Genomic DNA, 17,163 nt, shown 5'->3' on the forward strand with positions numbered 1-17,163 from the left:
ATTATTTTCACATGAAAAAAATGGATATGACATGTATTCAAAATTAATAACGGAATTAGGGGATTTAAAAAAAAATGTCTGTCGGCAAGACGGTACCAGACAGACCCCAGAGACATAAAATACAATGTATTTACCACTTAAAAGCTTACTTAAGATTTCATATTAAAAATATGATAGGTCACTGCTTACAAAAATTAGAATAAGTGCACATTCACTTGCAATTGAAACTGGGAGGTATAGCAAACCAAAAATTTTAGCAAGTAAAAGATACTGCAAACTTTGTAAAGATAAAGTGGAAGATGAAATTCATTTTCTTTTACATTGTCCTCTATATAAAGACCTTCGAGAGAAGTTTGATATTTTCAAAAACCTTAATAATGATGATGATATTAAATCAACGATCTATTTACTTAATCCAGTAAATCTAGTTAACACCAGACAAATATGTAGTTATTTAAGTCAAGCTTTTGAAGCTCGTAATAATAATCTAATGTCAGTTGGTCTACCATAAGTATAATACTATGTAATACTGTGATATTATATATATAATTGGTACTTCAAATGTTTTCTTTATGTTGTATTTGCATAAATTGTCATGTCTAATGTGTTTATATCTTGGAATACGCATTGTATCATATGTGCTTTGTCCAATAAAATATTTGAATTTGAATTTGAATTTGTATTACATGTGCTGTTCAAAACCTTAATAATATTTGCATAATATGTGATATTTTTAAAAATGAAACAAATATCCACAGAAGACCAAGGGACAAAGATTGTCGGTAGACAACCACAAGTGGCTTTACAATGATTTTTTGTTGTTATCTATGCGTTGTAAAACAGTTGGCACCACACTGTTCCTGCGAAAGAACATCATCTCCAGGTGTAAATAACACCCCACCCTTATTCACCCCGGGAAAATACAATTTATCCGAAATAAAAAAAAATGTAAACAAAAAAATATAATGTCAAAAATAAAAACTAGAAAAATTTGAGGACAAAATTCATAAAAAATTAAAAATATTTTTAATTTTTATATTATTTTTTTTACCCGAAAATTCAAAAGAACACACAATTTTTCTGAATTTTCCCCATAATAAAAAAAAAAGTATAAATTTGACAACGTGTAGCAACATCGAAGTTAAAAAAAATGTTACACTGGAATTTTTTCGTTACCAATTTCTCAGGTTCAAAAATGAGTAAAGGAATTGTTCATAAGAAATGAATTTGATCAGGGGTGTACGGAATTTTACACCCCTGATTACACCAAGATTACTAATAATACCCCCCCTTGAGTCTTCCGAGAGGGGGTAAGACGAGAGACCAATTGAGCAGGACCAAACGATAACAACTCGGCTAATCCAACGGACTTTGACTGGCACAACGGCTGATATCAAGTGGCATTGTGGGAAGGTTTAAACTTTGAAGATACATCAGACAAGAACTAATTATAAGTGCGGAGCTGGGAAGCAGCAGAGGAAACACACAGTTAACACTAATGAGACGAAGAGGACTACAGCAAAGAAGCACACCACAGTGCTGAGGACCTCTTACCTAATGAAGCTACTCAGATCAACATCAGAAAGGTTGAATGAGCTAAGATCAATATTGAGGGAGAGAAAAAAATCTACAAACAGCAGAAATAATCAGAAAAGCAAGGAGAGAAAGGGGAAAGAAGAAAGCAATGTTTGTTGCCAACCCATACAAGTTTGCCAATGCAACGCTGGACGGAACAATTAAAGGCGGGATCGGTAAAAACTAAAAAGCAAGAAGAGGACGTGAAAAAACATCTATCGTAGACACACTGCAATGACGAAATGCAGTGGGAACAGCTAGGAAACTCCGAAGGGACAGAAAATGTGCCAGAACCAGAAATACTAATGAATATCAAGGAACAATCATGGAAAGAAGTGTCAGATGTAGTGAAGAAATCCAGCTTTATATAGGTCTGCATCATCACTCACCAGGACCAAATTGTATCCCGTATAAGGTACTAATATATAAGAATTGTCAAAAGATTTTGAAAACACATGTGGAGGCTACTAAAAGTGGTGTGGATGAAAGGAAAAATACCACCATGTTGGCATAAAGCAGGATTAGTTTTATTTCAAAAGAAGAAAAATCAAGACATCACACAATATCGAACAATCTTTCTCAATATAGAAGGAAATATCGTTTTCTCCATCATAGATAGAATGATGACATCATATTTAACAGATAGCAACTATGTATACACTTCAGTACAGAAGTACCAGAATTCTGAGGTTGCATTGAATATACAAGCATCATTTCACAACTGATTCAAGAGGCCAAAATAAACAAAAAAGATCTTACAGTACTAGTAGCTATATATATATAATACGGTTAGATTTGGCCAGCGCATTTGGCACTATTCCTCACATGCTAACACAGGAGTCACTAGATCATAACCCTATTCCATTCCACTTCAAGACAGTTATTAGAAGTAATCTCAGTGGGATTGAGCTGTGGTTTACAACATCACAGAAATTACAAAAAGGAAGAGTTACTGCATGTACCGTATCTCAGTTATCTATTTTCGAAAGAAAATTATAATTAAATCAAAAAAAAAAAGAGAGAAACTAGAGACCTAAAATCGTCAACTAACATTAGGCAACCACCAAATAGAGCATTCATGGACGATGAAATCATCACTGCAGATGATACCCATGTCCAAGCTAGATGGTTGTAAAAGGCATTCAAAGAGACAGTTACGTGGGCTATGATGGCTTTCAAGCCAAAGAAGTCTTAAAGCTATAATACATGTAATAAGAAAAGGGAAGAGCACAGTGAACTGAAAGTGTAAGGAGAAGTCATCCATGATGCATCGATTATTGGCAATCCCATCAAGTGCTTAGGAAAATGGTATGATAACTAGTTAAGTGACAATAACAATACGAGGAGAAAATAACAACAGGTTTCAGAGGGATGATGAACATCAACCTAACAGGTCTACCAAGAAATTTAAAGGCATGGATATACCAACATGGACTCCTGTCAGGGATATTATTGCCACTTATGATGTACGAAATTACATTAACAACAGTTAAGAAGATTGAAAGAACAATCAACAGACATCTAAGGAAATGGTTAAGTGTCCCTCCAAGTTATCGAATTGTAGAACTGTACAGCAGGACCGCCAAGTTGCAGCTACCATTAACATATTTAGTGGAATAATTCGTTAGTAAGATTCGCCTTGTAATGATATTGAAAGAATCTAGGGATGACGAAGTAAGAACAGCAGATGTCCAAGACAAGACGAAAGTGGTCAGCCTCCGTTGCAGTTTCAGAGGCAGAAAGTAGATTGAGGCATACAGATATCGTAGGAACAGTAGCAGTAGGAATGCGATGCCTTGGTACAATGAAAAGTTGCTACTGGAAAACGCTTACACTCTAGAGACGAGGTCCAGTTCAAAGAGAGATAACATCTAGTGGAGAAAACAGACAAGCAAAGACAGTAGAATTAGGAAGATAAGGTGCTTGGTCGAGATGGGAATTAGAACAATGATCCCTTACATGGTTAGAAATATGTCGATACCCTCAATACCAACTACAGTTCCTTTTAAGATCAGTGAATGATGTGTTCTCAACACTATAAATCTGCACAGTTTGAAACTTTCAGAAACACAAGATTGTCTCGTGTGCGGAAACAGAGACACTCTACACCATGTACTTTCAGGATGCAATGTCCCTCTAAAACAGGGGGAGATATACATGGCGACACAGCCTAATACTCCAGCAACTTGTTGAATATATAGAAAAACAAAGGAAAGATACAAAACACATTAGACACAAACCTATAAAAATCCAGTTTGTAAAGTAAACAGAACACATCAGGAATGTTAAATAAGGCGAAAGATTGACAGTTAAAAGTCAATCTAGGGGAAAGCTGCAATTTCCTGATATTGTACCAACCAACCTAAAACCAGAAAGGTGCGCTCTGGTCTACCATCAGTACAAAAATAATTATACAGTTGACAGTTTCGATGTGGCGGAGCCAATGAAAGAAAGAGGCAAAAGTATGACGAACTGTTGGCAGATTGCAGAGATAGAGAATGTCAGACATGGAACTTGCTTGTTGAGGTTGGGTGCGGAGGCTTCCATATACATTCAGTGTGGAGGTTGTTTTCTGTAGTAGGAGTGAATGGCCGGTATAGAAGACCAACAATTCAGAAGCTGGACCAAGCAGCTGGCTATGGATGAAGAGACCGTAGTAGCTGGAAACCCACCCAATCAATGCGAAGTGATTGATCGGCAGCTAGGGGTCAAAACACATGATGACGAATGACCTCAGCTGAGGACATTGATGGTGTTTGCAGTTATTCCACCAGTACTGTATGTAAGTTACCAAAATACCAATTAAATTGGAGTTTTTGCAAAAGTTATGGGATTCTTACCATTTCTATTGTACTGTAGAATAATGACACCTTGGGTACACGCCCTATCTTCTAAGGTTATATGTTTGAATATGTTTTTCTAAGTCAGATGGCTTCTCTTCTTATGTCATGTTTTGAATGTCAATAATATCATACTATGAGGGATTGTTTGACATTATGTATATATTTGCCCACAATATATTGAAAACCTATTTAAATTTTGGTGGCAGTTATGAGATTTTGACCATTTGGGCCTTTGTATCATGACACTTAGCTTTGTGATGCTACTTCTAGATCTTCTGGACAATGTGATTGGAATTGGTTATCAAAGGTATCAGGATAATTTAATACGCCAGACACACGTTTCCTCCACACAAGACTCATCAGTGACGCTCAGATAAAAAAAGTTATAAAGCAAACAAGTCCATAGGACACAAAATTCCAGAAAGTTGTGTCAAATACGTCTAAGGTAATCTATTTCTGGATAAGAAAATCCTCAATTTTTCGAAAAATTCAAAGTTTTTAAAACAGGAAATTTTTAAAAATGACCATGTAATTTATATTCATGCCAACATCGAAGTGCTGACTACTGTGCTGGTGATGCCCTCAGCGACAAAACGTCCACCAGCAGTGGAAGCTTTGATATGGTTTCTCTTATTGTGTAGTTGACCATACAATATTACCATTTTTATGATGTTTTTTTCAGTAGTTGTGAGACTTTAACCATTTTTCGCTAAGTAGCAAATTTACATACCACGTAAGCTAGTTTTGTTCAACAACTGTCAGTTTTCAAAGTACACTTTTTATGAACTAGTATTGTCAGTCATTGGATTTTAGTTATCCAAGTTGACCATACATGATACAATATCATCATTTTGATTACTGTAAATTCAGAAATAAACCATGTCTTTGATTAGTTTTTATTGTTGTGATATAGCCCTATCATCACAGACACAACAGTATACATCCATTCAACAATTTCATGGAAAATATTAAAAAGAAGATGTGGTATAATTAATATTGAGACAAAATGACACCGAAATAAGCAGCTAGAGGTATCTGTACAGCATTTATCTTACAGAGAAGTCTCTTTTTCCCCAACCATAAAACCAGGAGTCCATATAAGGGATTGAATGGAGGTCTAGTATGGCAGAGAAAAACATTCAATTTTAGATTTATAAAATATTTAATTTCAGTCTGTTTGAAAAACTTAAGAATTTAACTTAGAATCACACATGAATAAATAATGATAAATCATGATGCCTATCCCAAGCAATGAAGAAAACATTACAAACAAGAAATCTATTCTGAATAATTCAAAGGCCATCTTCTGTCGCCTTGGCACCTTTAGACATGTTAGACAATAACAATGTGCCAATCCCACTACACCTTATGTGTGATCTTACATATAGTTTGTATACATAATTAAGCAATTTTAAAATACAACATCTGGTTTGTGACAAATATCTACATTATCTGATTATATGCCATAATGTGTACATGAATACATTTCTGTCATTTTTCTTCTGAAATTAATCTTTAATCTAATCAAACCATAAAAAAATTTCCTAGGAATGTCAGTTGTTATGTGAGTGACAGTAAACTTTGCTACGATAATACCTTAATTTGGAAAAAAACAACATTTCTACAAATCTTACCATTTTTTGATAACTATATTTATAGAATAAGACGCTAAATACAGATATATATTTAGTGATGTAGTTTTTAAGTTTGGAAATAAAGGAAAAAAATCAAGCTCAGTCATTATCTTGCTGTCCTAAAAAATTCTATCAGATTTTTGAGTTATGACCAAACCAATACTCAGGAAATTTAAGGAACATCTATGTTTATTAGACTTATTTTTTTTTAAAACAATTAGCAAATTTACAGATTCATTAACAGCAGTGGCTGTTCTCGTCAGTAAACTCATTATGCTATTGCAAATAGATAATAAAATAAAACACATGCATAGGGACTTTTAAAGAAACAAACAAATGAATAATTTTTGATAATTAAACAGACAATAATTTTATAACAGACTGAAATATTACATCAATATTTTACATGTACATCTTTTATTTTATCTTAGCTATCAAATGAATGTATTGTCGTTTCTCAGTTTATATAAAAACATCATTTATAAAATTTATATTTACAATAGAATGTTTAAGGTGTGACAGTACATATGTTACTGATGACTATCTCATCATTGTCTATTCTTCTTGGCATTCCACTGAAATGTGAAATACAAACTTTCTGGCATGCTCAGTATTATTGGATAAAACTTATATGCTAAGGAAATAGCTATCTCTGTATAAGGGTGTTAATGACAATACAACTTAATCAATTCTTGAAGTGATTTCTGGGATTTATCTTCATCATGTACCCTCAATCCATAAAAAATCCTAGAATGAATAAAGACTTCCTTACTTGTCGGAATTTTACAACCAAAATGAACCTATAGAGAGGAGTGTTATAAATTTAAAGTACCAACAGATCACACAACTATAGTAATAGTCTAAGACACCTATATTTATCCATGTCATTTTAACAAAAGGTCATTAAAAAAGAAGATAGTTCTTTACATATAGGTAACTTTTAAAATAATTACCTTTAAAATAATTTATAATTACAATAATAGCTTTGCCGTCATATTTACTCTGCCATTAACATTATTTATTACTATTTAAGCATATCGTATGACAGAGGAGGCATTAATAAAATAGGAAATATCATAAAGCTTTTCAAATTTTTTTAATGGGGGAGAAGCAATTTCCAGAAAATGTGGCCTACTGATACATCAACCTTAAGCAGCAATATTAAAAGTTGCCTTTCATGAAGACAAACAATAGTTAATGGAATGGTCCAAAGCAGATTGTAATAAAGCTACGAAATGTTCTCCTGACAATAAAACTATACAGATCTGTCAAATTAGTTACTAAGACAAGGGCAGACAAACAAAGCAAAGATTTATGTATGCATGACTATAGCATCATTCAAATTTAAAATTTATAATAAATTATTCATGGTTATTTAAAGTATATAAAGTAAAGAAGAATAATTGAATGAATTTTAAAATGTTGTTCTTTCAGTAAATGTTGCACAGACCAGAGAGCACAATAAACATTTTAGTTTTGAAAGTTTCAAATGAAATACTGTCTACAATATTTTCACGATAACTTCACATTAAACTGTAATATTTATACTGTTTCAACTGCCTTTTGGATGTTAAAAGACACCATTGTATGTTTTTCAAGAGCAATGCAACATTTTACCAGAAAGAACAAAACTTCAAAAGAACATTGATGATATTATGATATATACAATGATCAGATAAAAGTATCTATTTACAAATCACAATTAAATACAACTGTTCATTCATGTATTACAATTCAGATGACATTTGAAGCACATCATTTCAACAAATACAAAATGTGCAGACAACAAAGAAATTTCAGTTTTCCTGTTGTAAGAAAAGAGAGAGTACATACATATCAAACTGCACATTTTCTTTAAATATGGTGAATACAAATAAATTTTTAAATGTTCTTACTTAATGAAACTCAATTAATTTGTTTTATAAAAAAATAGTTAGAAAACAACTTGATTTTAAATAGAAGCATAAAAATGTTAAAAGAAAATACAAAATTCATAAGAGGCAGAGTACAAATTAAATCCCCCCATAATATTTAGCCAATATCAAACATTGAAGTACATAAAACTGTACTCTACTCAAATAAATAATCTAAACATGTAGTCAATGTATCCAATCATGAAAGGAACACAAACCATTGCATGTTAGTAATAAAGGTGTAAGTACCTATACAATAAATGTGTTTGTATGTAGGTGTCTTAGTTGGAAAATTCTTGATGTTAATAACAATTGGGTAGGTCTTATCCATATGATCTTTCAAACCACAACTGAAATGCATCACGATCTTGACAAAGAACAAAGTGTCAATAAACCCAAAATATTTGATATTTTTCTCTCCCTAATTTCAACTTCATCAATAAGTTTCACCTCTTATACAACCAAAATCATTGTGTTCATGTGCCCTCATGTGAAATAGCTCACTAGTTTTAACAACTGTGTATCAACATTACAACACATCTGTTTATCAACAACTATCGGTAAAATCTGATGTATGAAGTGTTTTTGTATTCCTTACATGTTAAGGTTATGCCCATGAAATCTCTATCACAAACTAAGCATGATATGTGGGAACAATCAGAAGAAAATCACTCATATCCTAGATCTAAAACAAAATCATTAACTGAATTAGTTTGTTATGTTAATTGGAAGATGTCTAATTTTATGGAGTATTTAATTCATGAATATACAAATCAATTTGCCAGTATCCAGTTAGTGATGTCGAGACACTAGGAAGAAAGTCGTAGAACAAGCAATTTGTATCTCTAAATATCTTCATTAAACAGTGTTCTTATATGCTGTTTAAATCTCTGAACATATATTCAAATGAGTTTAAAATTCTTCATAGAACATTTGATGGTTAATGAAGTTTAATTTTGGGGAAAACAACCAACTGGTTTGAAAACAAAATTCAATACAACATATGCTACTTCAGAATTAAATAAAAACAGCCAAAGCAACTTCATGCATTAAGGTAAGCCAATTAAACATGCAATAATGCAAAATAATAGGTAAATTTATCATAAAAAAGGGAGATAATATGTTGCCAAACACTTTTATATTTGATAAAAGTCTTTTGGACTATAAATAGGGGTAATTCTTTTCATAAATTTATTATTTATTTTCTAAATCATCTCACACTGACAGACGTCACATCCTCATTCAGATAACATTCATGCACAGAACAAAACAATGATACACACCTAGTACAACTTAAAAGAAGAGTAAATTACACAGTTTTCTAAGCTTTCTTCACATAGTTTTAAAAAGCTATGTACAATATATGTATATATATTTTTTCAAACAACAACATAACAAAACAAAACCTATCTGACTTCAACTAAACAAACTATCTAATAACATCATGTATCTGTTAATGCAGTAATTATGTGTTTTTCCCAGTTCTAGTTCTATACAATACAGTTCATCAATACTACAAATGTCAATCAAACATGTGATTTATATCTCTTTTCTATATTGATTTTAGAAATCAGACATGTATAACAGTTGAAAATTTATACCATTGAGAATGTGAAATTTTATCAGAAATTATAATTTTTCTCTGTTCTAAATTTTAGGTCAACAAAATAATTAATAATACATAAATACAAAGCTCTGGAAATTATTCCTTTATCGATAACTACAAAGATGTCATGCAACTTACATAATTCTTCAAACAAAATTGAAAGAAAAGAAAAAATTTTAACTATGATTGAGCAATAAAAGTGAACTATATCATAGATCTGTCATGCAAAGGTTATCGACGTCTTTACATTATCATTGTCAATGGCTGTGTTCAATTGTACATCAAAATCAGATGATGCAATTCAAAAAATTATTTGGAACAAAACTTTCTTAACCTTTGGAAATTTTAAATTAAAATATAACATTTTAGCAGCAAGTCTGCACATGGAGACTGAAACCCCAATTAAAAGCATGCAACACCATATTTACATAGTAAAACAAATTTGATCATGATCTGACTAGCTGTTCTGTATAGTTGAAGTGAGATAAGACAACAATAATTAACAATTATAAGATCACAGAAATGTAGAGGTTACAACCATTATCATCCAACCAATCAGAATCATTTAGAACTAGTATCCCACAATTCTCTAGAATTATTTTACTACTTTCTGTTTCTATTTTTATATCAATTATAAGATAAAAGAAATCAAGCATGGGATAATTTTTGCAAGTTTACTTGTTCAAGCACTTGGAAAAGGCACCTTGTAAATACTTTTTAATGAAATGAAATAAAATTTCAATATTACCTGAGAGAAAGAATCAGCAGTTATAAAAGGATGTCACAATATATAAAGCTTAGTTCTGATGAGACTTATAAAAATAGCTCCTGTAATTTTAATTAGAAACCGTGAGGAAAGGCTTATAACAATGTATAAGCAAACAAGTTTAAGTTTAGCAAGTACATAATTGTGGGAAAGCAGTACTAAACAACCCTAATTAGAAGAATAATATAAATAATCTGATATTTCTACCAAGTCAGACTATATTTCCTTGTATTTTTACAACCAAGATCAAGCATACAATATCATCCTAAAGCTCAGTAGAAATATTATGATTTGAACAACACAGGTTAACTACAACAAAATATGAAATATACAAATTGTATGTTCAAGATTAACAAAAGAGTGAAAAAAGTCCATTCATAATTGTTCAGCTTTTTCTCTATTATAATTTTAAGTTATATCTAATTGTCAAAAGAATTGTTTTTAAGAAAAGTTGAAAAAACCCAAATCAAGTGAATTGCTAATCTATCAAATGCCACATCAATCACAGAGAACTTTTACAATACTATAGAAATTAGTCCAAATTAAGACATATAGAATCATACAACTACCATGCACAGAAATACAAGAAAATAGGTCTTTGGTTTTTGGCTTGTGCCTCTAACATTAAATTGTTTACAATGTTTAAGAAAGACTATGAGTTTCTCTTCTCATTCTTGTCCAAATCCTTCAGTTTCTTCTATTGCTAGTGTCAGTTTTTCTACTAATTGTTCGTAACTTCTGTATGGAGGAAGATCCAGTCGATTGAAACATGTATGACTTCTAGGTAGCCATGTTTCCTTTCCTACTTTCTCTATACAGAACCTCTGTGGTCCATTGCTCCCTACAAAGTATTTGGATTGTGTTTTATACTTGTTTACTGAATGAATAACTTAAATTCCAGTTTTGTGTTTTATACTATTTTACTGAGTGCATAACTCAATAATAATTATAATAAGTTATATTAATAAAATGGAGAATAGAAATGGGGAATATATCAAATAAACCAAAGAGCAGAAAACTGTATTAAAATTGGAAATAAGTAGTTCAGGCCTCTACATTATCATTTTTTCTCACTTGTCCCTTCGGACAAGTTGCAAGAAAATCAACTTGTCCGAACTCATAACTCACTTGTCCGAATTTATAATTGAAAATTCTCCATATTGATTATACATGTTATACGCAATAAAAACACTTGCCCTTTGATTGTACCTAATAAAGATCAATAAAGGGAGCATTTTGTTATGTTATATGAAAACTACATCAAAATTCATTTTATTATTTCAGACTGAAGGCTTATTTGCAAGACTGAGCTCTCTAACACATTGTCACTATCATGTGTCGTTCATTAAATCATATCTCTTCCCATACCACTAGGTTCTCCTATTCATCGACCTATATTCATTCTGAAGTGGTGGTATGGTTTAAATGTTATAATAATACCTGGCACCTTGTTTGCATATAAACCTTTTAAATTTATTGATGGTGCCAAACTAGATTTTACAATTTGTCTTGATTTTTACATACATTGATATATGATCATGAAGTACATAAAACATTTTAGTAAAAAAATCTGCCTTTTTAGATTTTATCTAATTTTTCCATCTTAACTTATTATTTTAACATATAAATCTTATTAAATAATACCTTTTTTAAATTAATGTTATGCCTAAAAGCAAAATCAAATGATACAAACTTTAATTTAAAAATTTAAAGTTAAGGTAAAACTCCATATCATGCATATGGAGGTGCTCCTAATTCAAGAGGCTTATACTAAGAAGAAACATTTATATTTGGTTTCCTTCCCCTAACTTATTTTCCCCTGGTCAATGGCTGCCAGCATGTTCAAATACGTTCAATCAGAGACATAATATACAAGTTTATATGTCTCTGGTTCAATCAATGAATATTTATTTCATTTTGTATGATCAATAAAACAATCATTCATATTTTTAGGAATGTATAAGTCTTGAATTTGATCTATTAACATCTGACATCGATTTTTTCACTTGTCCCATCGGACAAGTAGTATGATGAATCCACTTGCCCGACACCTATTTCCACTTGTCCCGGACAATCGGACAAACGGTAATGTCGAGCCCTGTAGTTTTACAGAATCTTAATAAAATTATTAACAATAAAACCTTTAACAATTAATATATTTTCTTATGTTTTTACAAAACTTGACCCATATGCATTTGTATAAACTGATTGTGCATGCTATATGGTCTGTTATAAATTGTGAATGTGATAGATTCAAATAAACATGGTAATGTTAATAACAAGATGACAACCAAATTTTCAATTATGCAAGCTTTATTGTTGTTTGCAATTCTCAATTTTTTTTCTATTACTATTCTTAATATCCATATTCATTCATTTGATTATACTGGTTCCTTACCCATTAGTTCCATGAATCCACCAACAGGGAGTCGACAGGTACCAGTTACAAATTGTAATAACCTAGTTCTCTTTTCGTTGTCAATTTCTCTCACAAACTGAAATGTAAAACAAACATAGTGAAATGTGAAAAATATTTGAGAAGGTACCTGACTAAATTCCAAAATTTCTAACAATTCATGAAATAATTTTAAATCTTTAAAATTTTAAAGACAAAATGCCACATTACATTTATAACACATAGAACAAATTTTCAAGGCTATATATAAAGTACTTGTCTCCCTTTGAATGCTAGGAAATTTAAAACAAGACAACATTTATTGAATTATAAATCAGTTTAAACACAAGGAATAGTACTTCACCTTTGTGTTTTAATATGTATTTGTTGTTTGTAAGTTAGCCCTGTTAGTTATCTTTTAGTTTGTTTAGTTTTTTTTGTTTGTTTTTTTGCCATTGCTTTTGCCATTGCATTGTCAGTTTGATTTCAACATTAGTTTGAATATCACTTTTGTATCTTTTGCCTCTCTTTCACATATTTCTACACAATTCTATTCAAATTATCAATGAGCCATAACGTTTCCAGGTTTCTATACCTTCCAGAACCACATAATCTGTTTACTGTTTCTCTGATAATGTCTGTATATTGCGCTCCTCTCCCAGTCATCAACATCTATTTCCTGCATACCACATAACATCAACTGAAAGCAATAGAAAATAATGATGACTTCAAATATCCTTTAACAATAGGTGTCTGTAAAATGGTGATGACCTTAGCCTTAGAAAGATTGTCTTAGTTTAAAATATTTTGATCTTTTTATCAACTGGAAATTTTCTAAATGCAAATATCATAAAACAATGTGTCATATGTGAATACTAACACTAAGTTTGGCTTACATTTTAATAAGTTCTCACTTAATAATGAACAAAGTACTGAGTTTCTAGTTAATTTGACCACTACTTTATGGTTACCCGAAGTAAGCATAGTAAAGCAAAACTTTACTCTGATAAACAACAATAAACAACAGTTGAACACGTTAATAAAAAAAATACAGGCAGAGTATAACATGCATTGCCCTCTAACAAATTAGGTTTGTTTTAATACCTTTTTCATATTATCCTCCCCCTAACCTGGGACAGTGGTATAACCTTTCTTTAACACTACTTATGACGTGTCATCATACAATTTAAACAAGTGAAACTGCGAGCTACTGCTCACTGCTCATACCCCCGCCGCAAGTGGATAATATTAATAGTGTAAAAATATGCTAGTGTTCGGTAAACAGGAAGTTGTCGAGTGATGAATCTGAAAACGCATCACACGGTATAGCTGACTTATATAAATCCTGAAACCAAATTTCAGAAATCCTTGTATTGTAGTTCCTGAGAAAAATGTGACGAAAATTTTCAACTTGGCTATCATGTGTAAAATCATACAAGTGTTCGGTAAACAGGAAGTTGTCAAGTGATCGATCTGAAAACGCATCACACGGTATAGCTGACTTAGATAAACCCTGAAACCAAATTTCAGAAATCCTTGTATTGTAGTTCCTGAGAAAAATGCGACGAAAAATATTCATGGGACGGACTGACTGACGGACTGACAAAAGGACAGACAGAAGGTAAAACAGTATACCCCCCTTTTTTAAAGCAGGGGTATAATTATTCATGTTTTTTAGTTATCATAAGTCATATAGACATATTGCTATGCCTACAGTGACTCAAATTCACCAACAGGTCAAGCATCACAAGTAAACAAAAAGAACTTAATTTATTCTTATCTAATGCAAAGACTTGAATCTTTTAAAAGAATACATGTAGTTCAAATCCAACAAAATGTCAATAAGAAGTTTTGTGTTGCATCACAAATAGACAGAAAGAACGTTATTTATCCATATTTAGAAGGCAAAGACTTGATATTTTTGAAAGTAAATATGTTTTTGTTCTTACCTCTAACTCTCTCTCATCAAAATATTGTAACCATTGTAATGGTACAACCTCACTAAACCCTTCCAGGAATGCTTTGGTCTGTTCTTCTACACCTCGTGCAAATCTCCATTGGGTCATAAGGCTGAAACAAATACAGGTTGATCATCAGGGATGATTCCAGTTGTTTTTCAAATGGGTCCCTTGACCATCAAAATTGGGAATTTTCATCAAATTGGGAATTTTCTTAAAATTGGGATTTTTTTTCGGCATAAAATCTATGATGAAATAATATCATTTTCCTGTAAAAACGGAAATTGTATCAAGTTTCACCTGTTTCATAGTGTGTGGATATACTTTTTCATCATAAATGATCTGTCCTGTATTTTCAAAAATGAGCAGACAGTCGTTTTTTTTATTTGAGAGCCAGGCAGAACCTTTACGCAATCGGCGCCTATTGAATTTTGATAATTTATAAGTTTTTCTCACTGTCAAGGTCTGCTTTTAATATGTGACCCATTTTGACAAAAAGCATCTATTATCTATATGCTTTAACGAAATCAAATACTCCCATAGCATTTTCTTCAATTTAATTGAAGAAAATGCTATGGGAGTATTTGATCTAGTAAAAGCATATTTCATTTAAAGGTCTGCTTTTACGAGAACTAAGGTATTGAGAAACGTCTCAGAAAAACACATAATAACAATATGATAACATATCTTATCTTAACAATCTTTCGTTTACATCATTCTTATTCGGATCTTAAAGCACTTTGAAGACAAATGGGAAAAATTGTAATTGGCTTAATCGGTGCAGGAAACATTTCCGGAAAAATCAATTTTAAAATATTTTTTTTCTGAATTGGGAATTTATTTTCACACAATTTTTTGGGGCCGCTGGAGGAATTGAGGGCCGCTAAGCGGCCCTAAACTATATAGTAGAATCATCCCTGATCATAGACAGAAATCAAAGGCTTATTGGCAGATAGGTAAACTAACAAATAATATACAGTGAAACCTGTTTAAACCCAACCTCTTTGGGACTTAAGATTTTGTTCGGTTTTGGTCGATGTTCGGTTTTATCAGGTTCACAACCCACATAATTTGAAATGAAAGTGCTTAAGAACAAGTTTGGTTTATACAGGTTTTCAGTATATACAGGATTCTGTTTAGCCAGGTTTCACTGTAGTATAATCTGCTATAAATATATTTATAAAGTAAATTACTCTTATTGATTCATGCCTTAAACAGAACGTTTCAAAAAGGGGACATGACTTCCCTAACAGCAACTCTTCTAAGACCTGAGAATAGATTTTTGTGAAACTTATACAAAACTTTTAACTTATAACTCTTATTTTCTTATTTATCAGAAGGATTTTTGAAGTTTCAGATATCAAATTTTGAACTATGCTATTTTTATATATAAAGTGCATGATTTCTATGTCGTGTATGTACATGAAAAGATAAATGGGGAAATAAAGTTACAATCATTACTAACAGTACATATCTAATAATAACATTTCTATAAAACACTTGTTTTAAATTCCACATGAATAAATCACATAAATCCATGTACTAATAACATTTTAATTATGTAATAATGATAAATCAATGATGGCTTTTTTTTACTACATTAACAATATAATAATGAAAAAGAAATGATTTTTAATAAATTTAAAACTTAAATGCATTTGTGATGTTTGTAGTGTAAAGTTTCCATATTCTACAGTAAATATTTAATGTATAGCTTGGGAGTATCAATGAATGATCAATTAAGCTTGAAAACAATGTAAATTCTGCTGAATCATTAAATTCCTATCAATATTATACAGCAGAACGATCTTGTCAAATATAGCTTTTACTTGGTGTAAACAATATTTTATTATGAATTATACAAGTACATTTTATATACAAATTCACAAAAAGGATTCAGAAACAAGCAACAAGTGCTTATATTAATCTGTAAACTTATAAAATATATATAAAACATACGTTGTCAATCAAAGAGCATGATTGCTCTGATGGATACGATTGCCATTGTTTTCATTGATACATGTATAAGTATTACTTTCAAAAATAATTCAACTGCACGTGTAAAATGCTCAGTAAAATATAATTTACGTAATCTGAATAGTTATTCAACTTTAAAAATAGCCAATCCTGGATACAAGTGTATGAACAATGTACTTATTGTGTTTTATTTTTGACTATCAATTCCAAGTTTACATTCCACAGCAGTCACTGAGAGTGAGATAAGGTACATGTATATACCTTATACGTGAATTCTACCTCATACCTTATACGTGAATTCTAGGAGGAACCCCATTTCTAACTCTTTAAATATTTAGTTTCCTTTGGATCAGTGGGCATGTCTACTTTCCGTCACATTCCTCTTTTAAATTTTAATTTAAATGATGCATATGATTTAAAATTATGCAACACTTAAAACACCCTCAATAGCAGACAGGCATAGAAATGATCTCAAGAGTTTCAAATTAATCAATGG

The 17,163-nt window shown here is 31.3% G+C and overlaps 1 protein-coding gene across 1 annotated transcript in view; it reads right to left on the bottom strand.

Moving 5' to 3' along the window:
* Positions 1–5,561: 5,561 nt before the first annotated feature.
* LOC134722020 (NEDD4-like E3 ubiquitin-protein ligase WWP1) overlaps positions 5,562–17,163 on the bottom strand; it is a 36,481-nt gene continuing 24,879 nt past the window's right edge. Inside the window, exons 17-20 of the mRNA XM_063585437.1 lie at positions 14,682–14,802; positions 13,328–13,432; positions 12,736–12,832; positions 5,562–11,178 (exon numbers count right to left, since the gene is read on the bottom strand). Coding sequence (XP_063441507.1) covers positions 11,006–11,178; positions 12,736–12,832; positions 13,328–13,432; positions 14,682–14,802 — 496 coding nt within the window. The 3' untranslated portion in view covers positions 5,562–11,005. The remainder of the gene's footprint in view (positions 11,179–12,735; positions 12,833–13,327; positions 13,433–14,681; positions 14,803–17,163) is intronic.

The sequence above is a fragment of the Mytilus trossulus genome, chromosome 6 (genome assembly GCF_036588685.1).
Source record: "Mytilus trossulus isolate FHL-02 chromosome 6, PNRI_Mtr1.1.1.hap1, whole genome shotgun sequence".
NCBI classification, from domain to species: Eukaryota; Metazoa; Mollusca; class Bivalvia; order Mytilida; family Mytilidae; genus Mytilus; species Mytilus trossulus.